The sequence below is a fragment of the Somniosus microcephalus genome, chromosome 22 (assembly GCF_052327205.1).
Source record: "Somniosus microcephalus isolate GS21.2 chromosome 22, FLI_Smic_1.0, whole genome shotgun sequence".
NCBI lineage: Eukaryota > Metazoa > Chordata > Chondrichthyes > Squaliformes > Somniosidae > Somniosus > Somniosus microcephalus.
In genome coordinates, this window is record NC_141008.1 from 43,350,339 (window position 1) to 43,366,956 (window position 16,618).

The 16,618-nt window shown below is 41.3% G+C and overlaps 1 protein-coding gene across 1 annotated transcript in view; it reads right to left on the reverse strand.

Moving 5' to 3' along the window:
* Positions 1 to 1,739: 1,739 nt before the first annotated feature.
* Positions 1,740 to 16,618, reverse strand: part of appbp2 (amyloid beta precursor protein (cytoplasmic tail) binding protein 2) — an 84,042-nt gene continuing 69,163 nt past the window's right edge. Inside the window, exons 11-13 of the mRNA XM_085964533.1 lie at positions 11,314 to 11,504; positions 4,592 to 4,757; positions 1,740 to 3,317 (exon numbers count right to left, since the gene is read on the reverse strand). Coding sequence (XP_085820659.1) covers positions 3,064 to 3,317; positions 4,592 to 4,757; positions 11,314 to 11,504 — 611 coding nt within the window. The 3' untranslated portion in view covers positions 1,740 to 3,063. The remainder of the gene's footprint in view (positions 3,318 to 4,591; positions 4,758 to 11,313; positions 11,505 to 16,618) is intronic.

A 16,618-nucleotide genomic window follows, 5' to 3' on the forward strand; every position in this document is an offset into this window, starting at 1 on the left:
AACAAATTAAAATATAGAAGTCATCTGGGATGTGCAGTATACCTTTCTATGCAAGGCAAAAAATGTTATTTTGGACAGCACATAGCAAATGCAAACTTTACATGTTATAATGAATCACTGTTCCTCCTTTGTCATACTAACATCATAAAAGTTATCAAAAGCCAAGAGATTTCTTGGACAATGCTATTTAACAAATTAAATATAGAAGTCACCTGGGGCCACATAACTTTAAAATGTGTTCCATTATCAATAACTTTGATAAATTAACACAACCATTTAAGTTGCTATTACATGTATAGGAAACTTTAATGTCCAGAAAGCTATCTACTGGCAAAATTCAGGAGCTGTTTCCTATAGGTTTTTTTTCCCCAGTCAGGCTCTGCAAGGTCTAGCTGAAGCTGTTGCTTAGCTACAGCGACGCTTTTAAGCTGTGGCCAACTGTTTTGAAGCTGGGTTTGTTGATTCACAGAGCTCAAAAGCTCTATGTTTTAACATTAGCGCTGGTTTCTACGGCAGTTTTGATGGTACGGCACCAGCTTGGTCCCGTCGGTGCCAGATACCAGAAATACCAGAAAGTTTCCTGTAATTAGGTTGCTATTATCCAAGGGTACAGTTAATATGCTACTACAAATTCTAACTGAGGGCAAGTTTAAATAAAAATCAAACATCTTTGAATGTGTTGATAGAAAAGGTTGTGGAAATTCTGGTATACTAACTGTAAACATTCAATTACTGTAAACTAAAACATTTTGGGCCTTTTTTTTTGGAAGTGTCAGGGTTTCATACACAAAATGTTAGATGTTTACCACTCCAGCACGGTGGCATAGTGGTTAGCACTGTTGCCTCACAGCGCCAGGGACCCGGGTTCGAATCCGGCCTCGGGCGACTGTCTGTGTGGAGTTTGCACATTCTCCCCGTGTTTGCGTGGGTTTTCTCCGGGTGCTCCGGTTTCCTCCCACAGTCCAAAGATGTGCGGGTTAGGTTGATTGGCTATGATAAATTGACCCTTAGTGTTAGGGGGATTAAATACATGGGGTTACGGGGATTGGGTGGGATATGTGTCGGTGCAGGCTCGATGGGCCGAAATGGCCTCTATCTGCACTGTGGGGTTTCTGTGATTGTGATTTTTTTTTGGTGTGAGAAAGGGCACTTCTATACAAATCAAGTTGCAATAAATAAAACCTCCAGTACTGCTCTAGACAAATATTATCGGTAGTGCATTTGGTGGCCATAGCAACTGAACTGCCAGGTGTATGGCTAAATGCACCTGGAATATCCATGTGTAAAATGTTGTTGCTACTTACCAGACCCTGCTGTTTTATACTTTGCAACCACACCATCATCCCAGACTCCTTTGCCATTCTAAAAATACATCACCATTGTGGCAAAACCCAGACTAACTGTTGATCACTTCCTACTAAGTGCCACTATAGCAACAAAGGCAAAAGTAGTGATAGCTCCTTGTGAGCATATCTGGCAACAGAGCTTGCAAGGCAGCAATCTGATGACTGACAGTTTTACTCTAATATTGTACGTTGGTCTGTTTCTCTACCCACCCCCCTCTGTTGGGCTTTTTAAAAATTGTTTCTAATGTGAACATTTTTGCATTTAAAATTTTCCTAGGCAAAATACTGCCAGTTATACCCATGCACATGAATTAAATACATTGAAGTATCCATAGGAAAATCATTTAAAAATACAAATAAATTCAACAATCAACTAAGAAGCAAAGACTGAGGTTGTGCATGAACACTATATTTAGCAGATCAATAATGTTTTATAGTAGTACAGTTACAGAATATCACAATGTTTGTTACAAACATAAGCAATAATGGTTTGGTGGTTGCACATAATGTTGGGCGCTGCAGCCTGTTTGTCGTTACACTAAAAGTTTCTGTACACATATAATGGAATTATTTAAAATGAAACACAAAACTGTGATGTCATTGTACAAATTCAGCGTGGCACTATTACAGGGATTCCTGCTCAAGTATCAGAGTGTCTGCTTGTCATCTTGCTTTAGAACAGCAGAGGCTGAATATGGTAATAGTGTTAAGCCATTGCTGTTAAAGCAATTCGGGAAAATACAAAAATAGTACTGTTTACTTAAATGTGCAATAAAATGAACACCGTTGACTTTTTTTCATTTCCATATCCTCAATGTTATCAAAACTTTATTATTCACTTAATGCGGAACATGGCAACATTATTCCCAATGAGGAATATAAATTGAATTTAAAAAAAAAAGGATGACACCAATGGTACCTAAAAACATCAGTTAGTGATCCAACACTGAACTTGTGCACCACAAACCAACTTCTAGATATATCCTTTAATATTTCAGTTTAAAAAATGTGCACTTCAACAAACTCACTAAGGCCACTCATGCTATAGATACCTAGGAATATAATGACATACTGTAATGTACAGCAAACCTATCACAGTGCCCTTAAGGATGTCATTTTGGAATTGGTGACAAGCAAATAATTGGGAGTAACTGCGAGTCTGTGGAGACGCGCAGTGAAATGGCACCTGTTAACATACTTCACAGGGAACTGCTATATCTTTCAAGATGCAAAAAATATTCAGCCAATAGGCATCAAGGCCTGAACATTTGAAATCCACTTACACATCCTGAAATGATCTGATTATGCATTAAGAAATGGTTGGATTACTATTCAAAAAGTTATTCATGTGGTCAGCAGCAAATGGCTGGAAATATAATTAAAATAAAGTATTAAAAGGCTGCAGCTGCAAAATAACTTCACTTTAACCAATGTTTATGGCATTCAGGTACCGAGACAAATCCTCCACGTCATCAGCATTTGCAAACTTTACTAGACAATGACATGCCACGGCGACTGTTTCCGGTCAGTTCTTTCCTAGTCTTGTATCTATTACATGAATTTTTTTCCATTACTTTTATCTCTGAGCTTAACACCTAAATGAAAGTAATTACCCTAATGGTATTAAGTGTAGTTACTGGATTGTTTCACAGTATGCTTCTCCCTTGCAGTCCAGGGAATAAAGACTGTATGTGACAATTTATTCCTGTTTTGATCCTCAGCAACCCTGTCCATTTGTAGGCTGAGCTAACAGAAATGATCTGACCACTTCCTCTGTGGATTGTGTGCTGCCATTTACATCCTCAAGGGCATCACTGATGGCAAACTGTCTATCCCGCAGGCGGTTCCAATTGGACAGAATATTATGGTATTCAAATACTTTCTCAAAATTGCCAATAGAGTTGTACAGTTTGATAAGACCTCTGTAATCATACTCCAATCCACTGTAACCTTCTCCAAATAACTTCTTTCCTGCAAGTAAACACATCACACAGAACTTAAGTCAGATTCTTTAACACAATCACAATTAAAGCCTTTTTGATAAAATTTGAGACATTAAAATGACAGGTAAGTCACCTTTGAACCTTCATACATATATTGAACTGCATTCAAAATCTCAGTAACAAAATTTTGGACCAGGTCATGGTCAAATTGCATTGAATTTACAACTTACATTTGTACACACCTTTAATGTAGCAAAACACACCATAGCTCAATGCTAGACCCAAACAGGAGGAGGGGAAATTAGGTGAGGTGGCTGACAACTTGGTCAAACTTAAGGAAACTTCTAACGGTGGGGAGTGATATAGTAAGGCAGAGGGATTTAGGGAACTAATTCCAGAGAATAGAGGCGAGGTCATTGAGTGCTCTGCCACCAATGGTAGGGTTGAGGGAGTAGAAACATTCAGCAGGCCAGATTTGGAGATGGTATGCGGTGGAATGTATGTGGTCTGAGAGGTTGGGAATGTGGTGAAATCATGGGAGGAATTTGAAGATGACTAGGAGGATTTTGAATGGGATGCACTGAGGGATGGGGGAACCAAGGAGGTGGTTTGGGCAGAAGAGGGCAGAGCTTGGAAGGAAACTAGAAAAATTAAATCTGGAGATGACAAAGGCATAAATGAGGATTGCAGCAGCTTTTAAGGATGGGGGGTAGGAGAGATGTCAGGCTGATCACGGGCAAGATTAATGAGGTGAAAATAGGCAATCTTGGTGAGAAGGCTGGATGTGGGATTTGAGGCAATGCTTGGCATCAAACAGGAAGCCAAGTTTAAACACTGTTGAGTTGTACGTTGATAGGAAACAAGGAAGAAGAATGTGATCAGAGGCTACGCTGAAGAGTTTCTAGCAGGCGGCTAAACAGAATGGCTTCCATCTTGCCAGTGTAGGGTAAGAGTAAGGTATAGGGTAAAACTCAGATTTATTTACAAACAGAAACAGCCACCGAGCAGTAAGCAGCAAGATACAAAAAGTATTCAGGTTAGACAACTGCTAACCATTTTTAACAGTAGATGAATATATATATTTGTAGCTACCAGGCTACTGCTTAAGTTAACTAAGAACTGGAATTCCCAATCAGAATACCAGTGCTCAAAGCATTCTGGAAAATGTTTGTGTGGGAAGCTTTTCCCTCAATTGTTGAACTAGAACTAGAACTTTAACCTCCATTAGACATTCAAATAAAATAGGTTTAAGTGTTTGGCATTGTACAGGTATTCTCAAATTCAAGTGATGATGGAACATACCTATTGCTATAGATCTCAGATAAAGCTTTTCAGCATCTTCATACTGATTCATATCATAGTTATAGAGAGATGCAAGATGTCCCACCGACAATGCCACTTCATAATCTTCTTGGCCCAAGAGTTGCTCCTTAATTTGAATTGCTTTGATGTGCATTTCTTCTGCTTCCTATAAAAATAAAAAGTATTAGTAATAACTATTACCATTATGACGATGAACTGAATAGTCTGCTGAAGGTAATGATTTTCAGCATTACCTCATAACGAATACCAAAATAAACTGGTACGAAGAGTTATTTCTTTACACCATTGGAGAAAAAGTGATTCTAGTAGGTCTTCCATAGTTTCAGTATCCTACTCTTGAGCCTTCAGTTTCAAATGTTGCCAAGAAGCATGGAACACCGTACAGCTGGCACGCCACAGGTATGGTATTAGGAATGTTCCTTTACAGCCATCAAGGATGCCTTGGTTCAACATAATTTACCCACTGGAGGGAATACCTAACAGATAGCTGAAAAATGTCCAAACCTTAACCTACATCAGCAAATGGGACAAATCGCTTTTGCTCTATTTATCCTTCTTGTTGTCTCTATATGTTTTCTTGAAGTCTGCAGCAGCCAAATACTTTTTCTCTTTAGTTTTAAAAGGAGTCAACATAATGATTCTACTTCACCTTTATGTGCTCGAATGATTTATTACTAGACTGGAACAAAGTGTAAGTCTGCGAGTTTGGTAAGGGAGTGAATCTTAAGGGTTAATCTCTCTTTTTAAAAATGTAAAATCTAGTCCCGTGTGCTTGCAATTAGCATTTAACTTAAATTTACTGTTTCTAAGTTTCTTCCAGGCTTGGGCAGGGCAAAGCAAGCTCTGCTGGAGAGCGGGTGGGCTAGTTAGTTAATTAACTGGTCTGGATCTGCAACTGCCAGAGAGCGGACTCAAATCTCAGTAGTATAAATAAGGAAGGCTAGAGTGCAGTTATCACTGAGTGCAGCTTGAAACAGCATGTAAGCCTGCAAGTTTGGTGAGTAAGGGAGTTCGGTGAGGAGGGGAGGGAGGTGCTCCTTTCTTCTTTATCTTGCTCAGCCTCCAGGAGAACAGGAGTAAAAAAAATCTGCACGAGAGGGGACAGAGAACCAGCGGGAGTTCGGCTCTGTGAAACCCCCCAACCGCTTTCGGAAAAAAATAAAAGGTCACATCACAAGGCAGAGGCAGCGGATCTGAGCGGGAGCAAGAGCGGAGGCTGAGTAAATAAACAGCGCAGCAGAGGAAGCGGACCCGACAACAAAAACAAGGAGTGATGTCACAGGAAAGCAGGGAAGTGATTGGTTGGTCAGTATTTGTTTTCTTGGGCATTGGTTTAAATTAAGAGCCGGGATTGAAAACTAAACGTTCAAAATTTTAACACTTAATTAAATATATTAGAGATGACAGGGCAGTCGAGGTGTTACTGTTGCAACATGTGGGAAATGGTGGACACCATTGAGGTCCACGGCAACCATATTTGCAGTAAGTGTTGGTTGCTCGAGGAACTTCGGCTCCGTGTTGATGAGCTGGAGTCCGAGCGTCAAACATTGCGACACATCAGGGAGGAGGAAGAGTTACCTGGACGCTGTGTTCCAGGAGGCAGTCACACCCCTCAGATTAATTCATTCAAATTTGGTCCATGGTCAGGGACAGGTGGGTGCGACTACGAGCGAGGCAGGTATGGGAGCCGAGGAGGTAGTGGTGGCGGAGCCTCAGTCCTTGCTCGTGTCCAACAGTTACGAGGTTCTTACTCCCCGTGTGGACGAGAGCAGGGACTGCAGGGAGGATGAGCAAACTGACCACAGCACCGTGGTACAGGGAGCCATTCAAGTGGGGGGAGTAAAAAGAAATGTGGTAGGGGACAGTATAGTTAGGGGGATTGATACTGTTCTCTGCAGCTGAGAGCGTGAGTCCCGAAGGCTGTGTTGCCTGCCAGGGTAAAGGACATCACCTCTGGGCTGGAGAGGAAAGATCCAGTTGTCGTGGTCCATGTAGGTACCAATGACCTAGGTAGGACAAAGAAAGAGGCTCTGCTGAGGGAGTATGAGCAGCTAGGGGCTAAATTTAAAAAGCAGAACCACAAAGGTAATAATCTCTGGATTACTACCTGAGCCACGTGCAATTTGGCATAGGGTAAATAAGATCAGAGAGATGAACGAGTGGCTCAAAGATTGGTGTGGGAGAAATGGGTTTCGATTCCTGGGGTACTGGCACCAGTACTGGGATAAGAGGGAGCTGTTCCGTCGGGACGGGCTTCATTTGAACCAGGCTTGGACCAATGTCCTGGTCAATCAAATAACTAGGGCTGCAGTTAGGGCTTTAAACTAAATAGTGGGGGGCAGGGATATGCTGAGCGGAAATTTAAAGTCAAAAAATGAGAAGGCAAAAGTGCAGGGTAGCGATAGGGGTAATGATAACCAGAGTGTGACAGGAAGGGACAGAGCGCATACACATAAGGGCGCATACCGACCATAGAGCACATATACCAGAAACGCTGTTTACGGAGGTCACGGACCATCATCAAAAGACCCTACCCACCCCAGCCACAGTCTGTTCGTCCCCCTGCCATCTGGGAAACGCTACAGATGCATTCGCACCCGAACGACCAGATTTAGGAACAGCTTCTTTCCCAGGGCTGTCATCCTACTGAACTCCACAAATAAACTCTAAAGCCTGCACATCTGTCAATGCACTTTATTATGTTTATGTTAATGTATTACAAGCGAAATGAATGTTGAATGTTTAAATGTCTTAATCTAAATGTACACTCTCGGGAGCCACAAGCCTACATTTCGTTGTACTGCACTTGTGCACTAACAATGACAATAAAGTTGATTATCAGAAAGAGGGGTCAGAGTAGGGAAAAATGGTAAAATTACAACATTAAAAGCTCTATATCTGAACGCACGCAGCATTTGTAACAAGATAGATGAGTTGACAGCACAAATTAAAATAAATCGGTATGATCTGATAGCCATTACAGAGACGTCGTTGCAAGGTGACCAAGGCTGGGAACTGATTATTATGGGGTATTTGCCATTTCGTAAGGATAGGAAGAAAGGAAAAGGAGGTGGTGTAGCTCTGTTAATAAGGGATGAGATCAGTGCAGTAATGAGAAATGATATTGGCCTAGAAGATCAAGACGTAGAATCAGTTTGGGTGGAGATTAAGAAGTCACTGGTGGGAGTGGTCTACAGGCCCCAAACAGTAGCCACACTGTAGGACAGAGTATAAATCAAAAAATAATAAAGGCTTGTAAGAAACGTATGACTATAATCATGGGAGATTTTAATCTTCATATTGATTGGACAAAGCAAATTGGCAAAGGTAGACTTGAAGAAGAGTTCTTAAGAGTGTATATGGGATGGTTTCTTGGAACAATATGTTGTGGAACCAACCAGGGAGAAGATTATTTTAGATCTGGTAATGTGTAACGAGGCTGGATTAATTAATGATCTTGAAGTGAAGGATCCTCTTGGGAAGAGTGATCATAGCATGGTAGAATTTCAAATTCAGTTTGAGAGTGAGAAAGCTAGGTCTCAAACTAGTGTCCTGAACTTTAACCAAGTCTACCTTCATACCTTTGTAATTACCTTTGTTTAAGTGGACTGGGAAAATATATTACAGGGCAAGACTGTAGAAAAGCAGTGGCAAACATTTAAGGAGATATTTCATAACTCTCAGCAAAGATATATTCCAGTGAGAAGGATGAACCATCCGTGGCTAACTAAGGAAGTAAAGGATGGTATCAAATTGAAAACAAAAGCATTCAATGTTACGAAGAATAGTGAAAGGAAATTTTTAAAAACCAGCAAAGGACGACTAAAAAAGAGAGAAGATAGCTTGTGTGAGAGTAAGCTAGCAAGAAATATAAAAACAGACAGTAAAAGCTTCTACAGGTATATAAAAAGGAAGCGAGTAGCTAAAGTAAACACTGGTCCCTTAGAGGATTAATAATGGGAAACAGGGAAATGGCAGAGACTTTGAACAAATATTTTGTATTGGTCTTCACAGTAGAAGACACTAAAAGCATCCCAATAATGGATAATCAAGGGGCTATTGGGGTGGGGGGGAACTTAAAACAATCACTATCACTAGAGAGAAAGTACTAGGCAAACTAACGGGACTAAAGGTGGACAAGTCCCCTGGACCCGATGGCCTGCATCCTAGAGTCTTAAAAGAGGTGGCTGCAGAGATAGTGGATGCATTGGTTGTAATCTACCAAAATTCACTGGATTCTGGAGAGGTCCCAGCGGACTGGAAAACCGCAAATGTAACGCCCCGATTTAAGAAAGGAGGGAGATAGAAAGCAGGCAACTATCGACCAGTTAGCCTAACATCTGTCATTGGGAAAATGCTGGAAGTGGTAGCAGGACATTTAGAAAATCCTAATATAATCAAGCAGAGTCAGCATGGTTTTATGAAAGGGAAATCATGTTTGACAAATTTGCTGGAGTTCTTTGAGGATGTAACGAGCAGGGTGGATAAAGGGGAACCAGTAGATGTCGTGTATTTAGATTTCCAGAAGGCATTCGATAAGGTGCCACAAAAGGTCACTACACTAGATAAGAGTTCACGGGGTTGGAGGTAACAAATTAGCATGGATAGAGGATTGGCTAACTAACAGAAAGCAGAGAGTCGGGATAAATGGGTAATTTTAAGGTTGGCAAATTGTAACTAGTAGGGTGCCGCAGGGATCTGTGCTGGGGCCTCAACTATTTACAATCTATATTAATGACTTTGATGAAGGGACTGAGTGTAAAGTTGCCAAATTTGCTGATGATACAAAGATAGGTGAGAAAGAATATTGTGTGGAGGCCGCAAAGAATCTCCAAAGGGATATAGATAGGTTAAGTGAGTGGGCAAAAATCTGGCAGATGGAGTTTAATGTGGGAAAATGCGAGGTCATCCACTTTGGTAGGAAAAATAAAAAAAGCAAATTATTATTTAACTGGGGAGAGATTACAAAATGCTGAGGTACAGAGGGATCTGGGGGTCCTTGTACATCAATCACAAAAAATTAGCATGGAAGTACAGCAAGTAATTAGGAAGGCAAATGGAATGTTGGCCTTTATTGCAAAGGGAATGGAGTATAAAAGTAGGGAAGTCCTGTTACAACTGTACAAGGTGTTGGTGAGACCACACCTGTAGTACTCCGTACAGTTTTGGTCTCCTTATTTAAGGAAGGATATACTTGCATTTGAGGCAGGTCAGAGAAGGTTCACGAGGTTGATTCCAGAGATGAAGCGGTTGTCTTAAGAAGAAAGGTTGAGCAGGTTGGGCCTATACTCTCTGGAGTTTGGAAGAACGAGAGGGGATCTTATTGAAACATAAAATTCCGAAGGGGCTTGACAGGGTAGATGCAGAGAGGATGTTTCCCTTGTGGGGGAATCTAGAACTAGGGGGCATAATTTCAGAATAAGGGGGCACCCTTTTAAATCGTAAATGAGGAGGAATTTCTTCTCTGAGGGTCGTGAATCTTTGGAATTCTCTTCCCCAGAGAGCTGTGGAGGCTGGGTCATTGAATATATTTAAGGTGGAGATAGACAGATTTTTGAAAGGTAAGGGAGTCAAGGGTTATGGGGAGCGGGCAGGGAAGTGGAGTTGAGGCCAAGATCAGATCAGCCACGATCTTATTGAATGGCGGAGCAGGCTCGAGCGGCCAAATGACCTCCTCCTGTGTCTTATGTTCTTATTACTATCTTATTATATCAAGTGCGGGCAACCTTTCAAAGCTCAGGTGCTAGAGAAAGAAAATGGATACCAAAAAAGCTGCCAGGTTTTAAATATATTATACTAGTATTCTATCTATAACTAGAGGTATATCATACAAGAAATCTAGCCCAATGTGATAACATGCTTTTGTCTCCAACTATTTACTTGAAATCTGGATGTACTCTTCCATCTTCATTCTCACCTTTATCCCTCCTCTTGCCTGCTATTCCAAATCTCCTACAGGAGTTCTTTGTTTTGTAATCTTGAGATGTTGCAACTCCAAGAAGTTGGTAGTATGAAGCAGCTCTTAGTTTACAGTGGTAGTTGCAGTGTACCTGTTTGCTCCTTTGAGGGGCTCCCACCAGTTTATTGTTTGCGCCACGTGTGCATTCAGGCCCCTGCTGGATATGGTTGCGCATTTGAACTAAAATTAGTTTAGATTGCAGCTAATTCAAAATAGATCAGTTAGCTGGGTCAGAATGGAAGAAAGGTCACCCGGTTTATTGTGGCAGATTGTATTCGCTATGTTATTCGACATGAAATTCAGTGTATAGGGCAGGTGCTACAAAAAGCATTCAAAGCCACAGAAGAACCGCAAGCTTGTCATGAGGCATTAGGTACCCACTATGCTAAATTAACCAAAGTGGCAGATAAGATTGACATCTGAGGTAACTCTGAACACCATCATTCGGAGAACTTCCTAATCAAGAACAGCACCAGCACCACCTGGCTGCCTAGTGCAAGTTTCCATTTTTCTCATGTTAGACCCAAAGACAAGGTTTCACATGGCTAGAAATAAGCTGGAAAGAAACAGCAAGTGAGGTGTGGGACTTTCTGAAATGGGGACAATTAACTGTCTGCAAGATACTCACGAGTGGCATAAAAAAAGGTGGGGTGGTGCTCTTCCCACCCCCCACCCAAAGAATAAAATGGGTTCTGAAAATGCTAATTGTGGACTCGGAAAGCTATGCATCATTTAACATTACCTTGAACTTCCGCATAGATTGGTAGAGCCTGCCCAGGTTTCCATAGTGCTTTGCTGTCTGCACATTGAACTCTCCAAAGGCTTTCTTGGCTAACTGGAGCGAAGAAAGGTGCAAATCATGGGCCTCCTGAAGAAGCCGTTGCTCAGTTTCCTTGTTATGACAGTCAATAGCAATCTCCTCCAGGATAAGTGCTGTAAAATAACGTGACAAAATCAATCTGCAAACACATTTCAAAGAGGACATGACTAGTGACAATAATCCTGAGAATTTATAAATCCTGAAGATTGAAAGTAATAGTCTACCAGATGGGCTGGAGCGGTTCAAGAATGCGGCTGACCACCACCTTGAGGGCAATTAGGGATGGGCAGTAAATGCTGGCTTTGCCAACGACGCCCATATCCAGTGAATGAGTTTAAAAAAAAACCAAGGTCAGACATCAAGTCTTAGATTATGCAGCATGGTTTCAATATTCAGATAGAAATTAGGCTAAAAAATTCTGCTTCTCTTCCTTACCTGAAAAATGACACCTGTTTAATCCTACCCCCTTGAAACCCTCACCCACTCTGGAATGAATGTTTTAAAATCAGGATAATTTTTTTATGCCTAATTGATGCCAGCCATATCACATTACGCAATATATTACGTTATTCAGAAGTGAACGGAAATGCATGCGATCGATCCATGACTCATGTAGACATCTGCTATACCACACCAGCATGTCACCACATTGATACTTATTCACTTCTCTTTCTTCCAAATAAAAAGTTAAACAATTAGATGCTGAAAATAAGGAAATGGACATGTTGAATAATTACGTTACATCAGTATTTACAGTAGAGGAAGAGGATAGTATGCCAGATATCCCAAGCAAATTAATATTGAATCAGGGACATAGCTCACCAAAATTAACGTAAGCAAAGTAACAGTAATGAAGAAAATAATGCCACTAAAGTTGACAAATCCCCAGGATTGGATGGTTTCCATCCCAAGGTTTTAAAGTAAGTAGGCGAGAACATTGCAGATGCCCCAACTGGTCCTTTAGATTAGAAAAGTGCATGTCACTCTGCTATTTTAAGAAAGGTGAGAGTGGGAAACCAGGGAATTATAGACCAGTTAGCGTAACATCTCTTGTCGAGAAATTACTAGTGTTTATAATTAAGGACAGAGTGACTGAACACCTTGAAGATTTTCAGCTGATCAGAGAGCCATCATAGATTTGTAAAGGGTAGGCCATGCCTGATGAACCGGACTGAATTTTTTGAAGAGGTGACTAAAGTAGCAGACAGGGGAACGTTTATGGATGTTATTTATATGGACTTCCAGAAGGCATTTGATAAGTCTCTCAAGAGTTGAAGCTTATGGAATTGAAAACAAATTATTGACCCAATTAGGAAGTTGGCTGAACAGCAGGAGACAGAGAGTAGGTATAATGGGCAGATACATACATAGATACATAGAAGATAGGAGCAGGAGTAGGCCATTCGGCCCTTCGTGCCTGCTCCGCCATTCGATGAGATCATGGCTGATCCTTTAATTCAGTATCCCGTCCCCGCCTTCTCTCCGTAACCCTTAACCCCTTTTGCCCGTAGAAATATATCTAATTCCCTCTTAAATATATTTAATGAGCTGGCGTACACTGCCCTCTGTGGCAATGAGTTCCACAGGTTCACCACTCTCTGAGTGAAGAAATTCCCCCTCATCTCTGTCCTAAATGGTTTAGCCCTTATCCTTAAATTATGTCCTCTAGTTCTGTTCTCACCCGCCAAGGGAAACATTCCTTCTGCATCCAGTCTGTCTAGACCTGTCAGAATTTTATACACTTCTATGAGGTCCCCTCTCAATCTTCTAAACTCCAGTGTGTACATCCCTAAACTACATAGTCTCTCCTCATAGGTCATTCCCGCCATTCCTGGTATCAGCCTGGTGAATCGCCGCTGCACCCCCTCCATGGCAAGAACATCCTTCCTCAGATGAGGCGACCAAAACTGTACACAGTACTCGAGGTGTGGTCTCACCAGTGCCCTGTACAGCTGCAGCAAGGTATCCCTGTTCCTGTATTCTAACCCTTTTGCTATGAAGGCCAGCATACCGTTTGCCTTCTTGACCGCCTGTTGCACCTGCATGCTCGCCTTCAGTGACTGGTGTACAAGAACACCCAGGTCTCTCTGTACTTCCCCCTCTCCCAATCTATTGCCATTTAAATAATAATTTGCCCTCCCGTTCCTGCACCCAAGGTGGATAACTTCGCACTTGTCCACATTATAGTGCATCTGCCATTTATCCGCCCAATCGCCCAGTCTGTCCAAATCGCTCTGGAGCTTCCTGGTCTCTTCCTCTGAGCCCACCCCCCCTCCTAGTTTAGTGTCGTCTGCAAATTTGGAAATGCTGCATCCGACTCCCTGATCCAGGTCATTAATGTAAATTGTGAACAGCTGGGGGCCCAGGACAGATCCCTGTGGTACCCCACTTGTTACTGCCTGCCATTCAGAAAATGAGCCGTTTATTCCAACTCTCTGTTTTCTATCTGACAGCCAGTTCCCTATCCACGCCAAAACTTTCCCCTTTATCCCATGAGCCTCAATTTTCCATGCTAATCTTTTATGCAGGTACTCTAATTGGCAGGATGTGACTCGTGGTGTTCCAAAGGGATCTTTTTTGGGGCCTTAATTATTCACCATATTTATTAAAGACTTAGATGATTGGATAGAGAGCTACATATCCAAGTTTGCTGATGACACAAAGATAGGTGGCACTGTAAGCAGTGTAGATGGAAGCATAAAATTACAAAGAGGTATTAATAGATTAAGTGAATGGGCAAAATTGTGGCAAATGGATTTCAAAGTAGGCAAGTGTGAGGTCATCCACGTTGGACCTAAAGAGTACTTTCTAAATGGTGAAAAACTAGAAACAGTGGAGGTCCAAAGGGACACCATGTTCATAGCTCGTTAAAATGTCATGGATAGGTACAGAAAATAATCAAAAAGGCTAATGGAATGCTGCATTTTATATCTAGAGGACTAGACTACAAGGGGGGGGTGGGGGTGTAGAAGTTATGCTACAGCTATACAAAGCTGCAGTTAGACCACAGCTGGAGTAGTGTGTTCAATTCTGGGCACCACACCTTCGGAAGGATATATTGGCCTTGGAGGGAGTGCAGCGCAGGTTTACCAGAATGATACCTGGACTCCAAGGGTTAAATTACAAGGAAAGATGACACAAACTAGGGTTGTATTCCCTGACATTTAGGAGGTTAAGGGGTGATTTGATCAAAGTTTTCAGGATATTAAGGGGAACTGATAGGGTAGATAGAGAAACTATTTCCACTGGTTGGGGAGTCGAGGACTAGGGGGCAGAGTCTAAAGATTAGAGCCAGACCTTTCAAGAATGAAGTTAGGAAACACTTCTACACGCAAAGTAGAAGTTTGTAAAACTCTTCCGCTAACGGCAGTTGATGCTAGGTCAATTGTTAATTTTAAATCTGAGATTGATAGATTTTTGTTAACCAAAGGTATTAAGGGATATAGGGTAACGGCAGGTATATGGAGTTAGGTCGCAGATCAGCCATGATCTTGGTGAATAGCGAAACAGGTTCAAGGAGCTAAATGGCCTACCCCTGTTCCTAGATTCTTATCCATTCTCAAGCTTAGTTTACTCCAGTAACAAGTTGCTAGGTTTTATAGCTCACTATTCAGTTAGTCACCCTTCCAGGTTCCTTAGGTCAACCATTTGAAGAAAGTGAATTCTGTATTGTAAAAAACAGATCAACTTGCTAGAAATAAACATTTTTCTACTTTACACTCAAACCACCAGGCAGTCCTATATCAAGAATAATATGACATAGTAGAGCTATGCCTACATTTCATCAACTACACAAGTTTTGCACGTTAATTTCCTTCATCATTTCAACTGCTCAGTCTCTACCCAATTACTCTCAAATTGTTGCAGTGAATATCTGTCTGCTCAATTAAGAGTACCTAAATGTATTTACAATTACAGATTTGTACAGTAACTCATATTCCAAGATAAAATGTTCTGACCCACTAGACTACCCAGTCTCTCGAACTAATTTATTTAAAAAATGTTATTAAAACCACAAGAGAGTTTCAGTACTGTGCCATCATGCATTAATGCCATAAAGTGCTGGATATAAGTTTATGCCCAAGATTCACACACCTCTATTGTGCACAAGTGACGAGTGGAGACTGGGTATGTCGGAGCAGGGGTGGAAAATTATTTGGGCCGGAGGGCCATTAACAAGTTTTGGTGAGCTGCTCAGGGCCGCACAACAATGTTCCTCCCCAAGGTGCGCGGCTGTGCACCAATCGTATGGTCCTGTGAAGGCTGCTTACCAGCTCCTGCCACTGGGAGATTTTTTTGCTTTCCCAAATTATTAGAGAAAGCCCTCAACTTCTATTTTGAAGTCTAGCAGCAATACCAACCAGTTACCGAATGGCAAAACTAGATTTGTCTGGAGTATAGGATCCCATTTAAAACTTTACTTATTCACTTTTTTTTTTAAGGTTCCTGTTATCATTGCAAAATATGCACTATTTTGGTGTACATTTTCTCAGAGCACGTAGTTTTTTTTCTAAATTTTCCTCGTTTTGCAATTTTTCTCTGTGTTTGCATGAGCTAACTTTATCAAGGGCTCCTCACTCTGCTATATAAAAAAACACATCAGAAACCCAAGCATGAAGAAGCTGGGCTTCTCCTTGTGTGCTAGAGTGAAAGTGTGAGAGAGAGAGAGAGAGAGAGAGAGAGAGAGAGAGAGAGAGAGAGAGAGAGGAGAATATGAGTGTGTATATTTGTTTTTGGGAAGTGGGGTACATAAAAGGTTCAAACTGGGACAGATTTAACTGTGGAGCAGTGTTAGCTTAAGGAGGTGGGTTTATTTATCGTATAAACAGGCTCGTAATTTGACCTCATTAAATGTCAAGCTGCACTCTTTTTGACCAGGTCACCGTATCAGCAAAGTTTGATGAGGAAATTATTGCTCTTTATGATGCATGGATGGATTATTTGCGAATACTTTGTTTTATAACTTGAATAGTATAGACCACAAAGGCCAAAAGTGGAAGGGGAGAAAATACCATTCTTTTAATAAAAGGAAACAAAAAAAAGAGGGGATGGGTTTCACCCTCTGGTACTTTTTAATCACGTCAAATAAATTTCAACCACAACTGACAAGAAAAATCATTATATTTCTGCTTGTGAGCAGGTGCCGGAGATCTTGCTCAATCTGGCAATGTACGCCATACGTTACAAAGGGATGGCTGGAATTGGTTGCGGTTAAATAACCAATGGG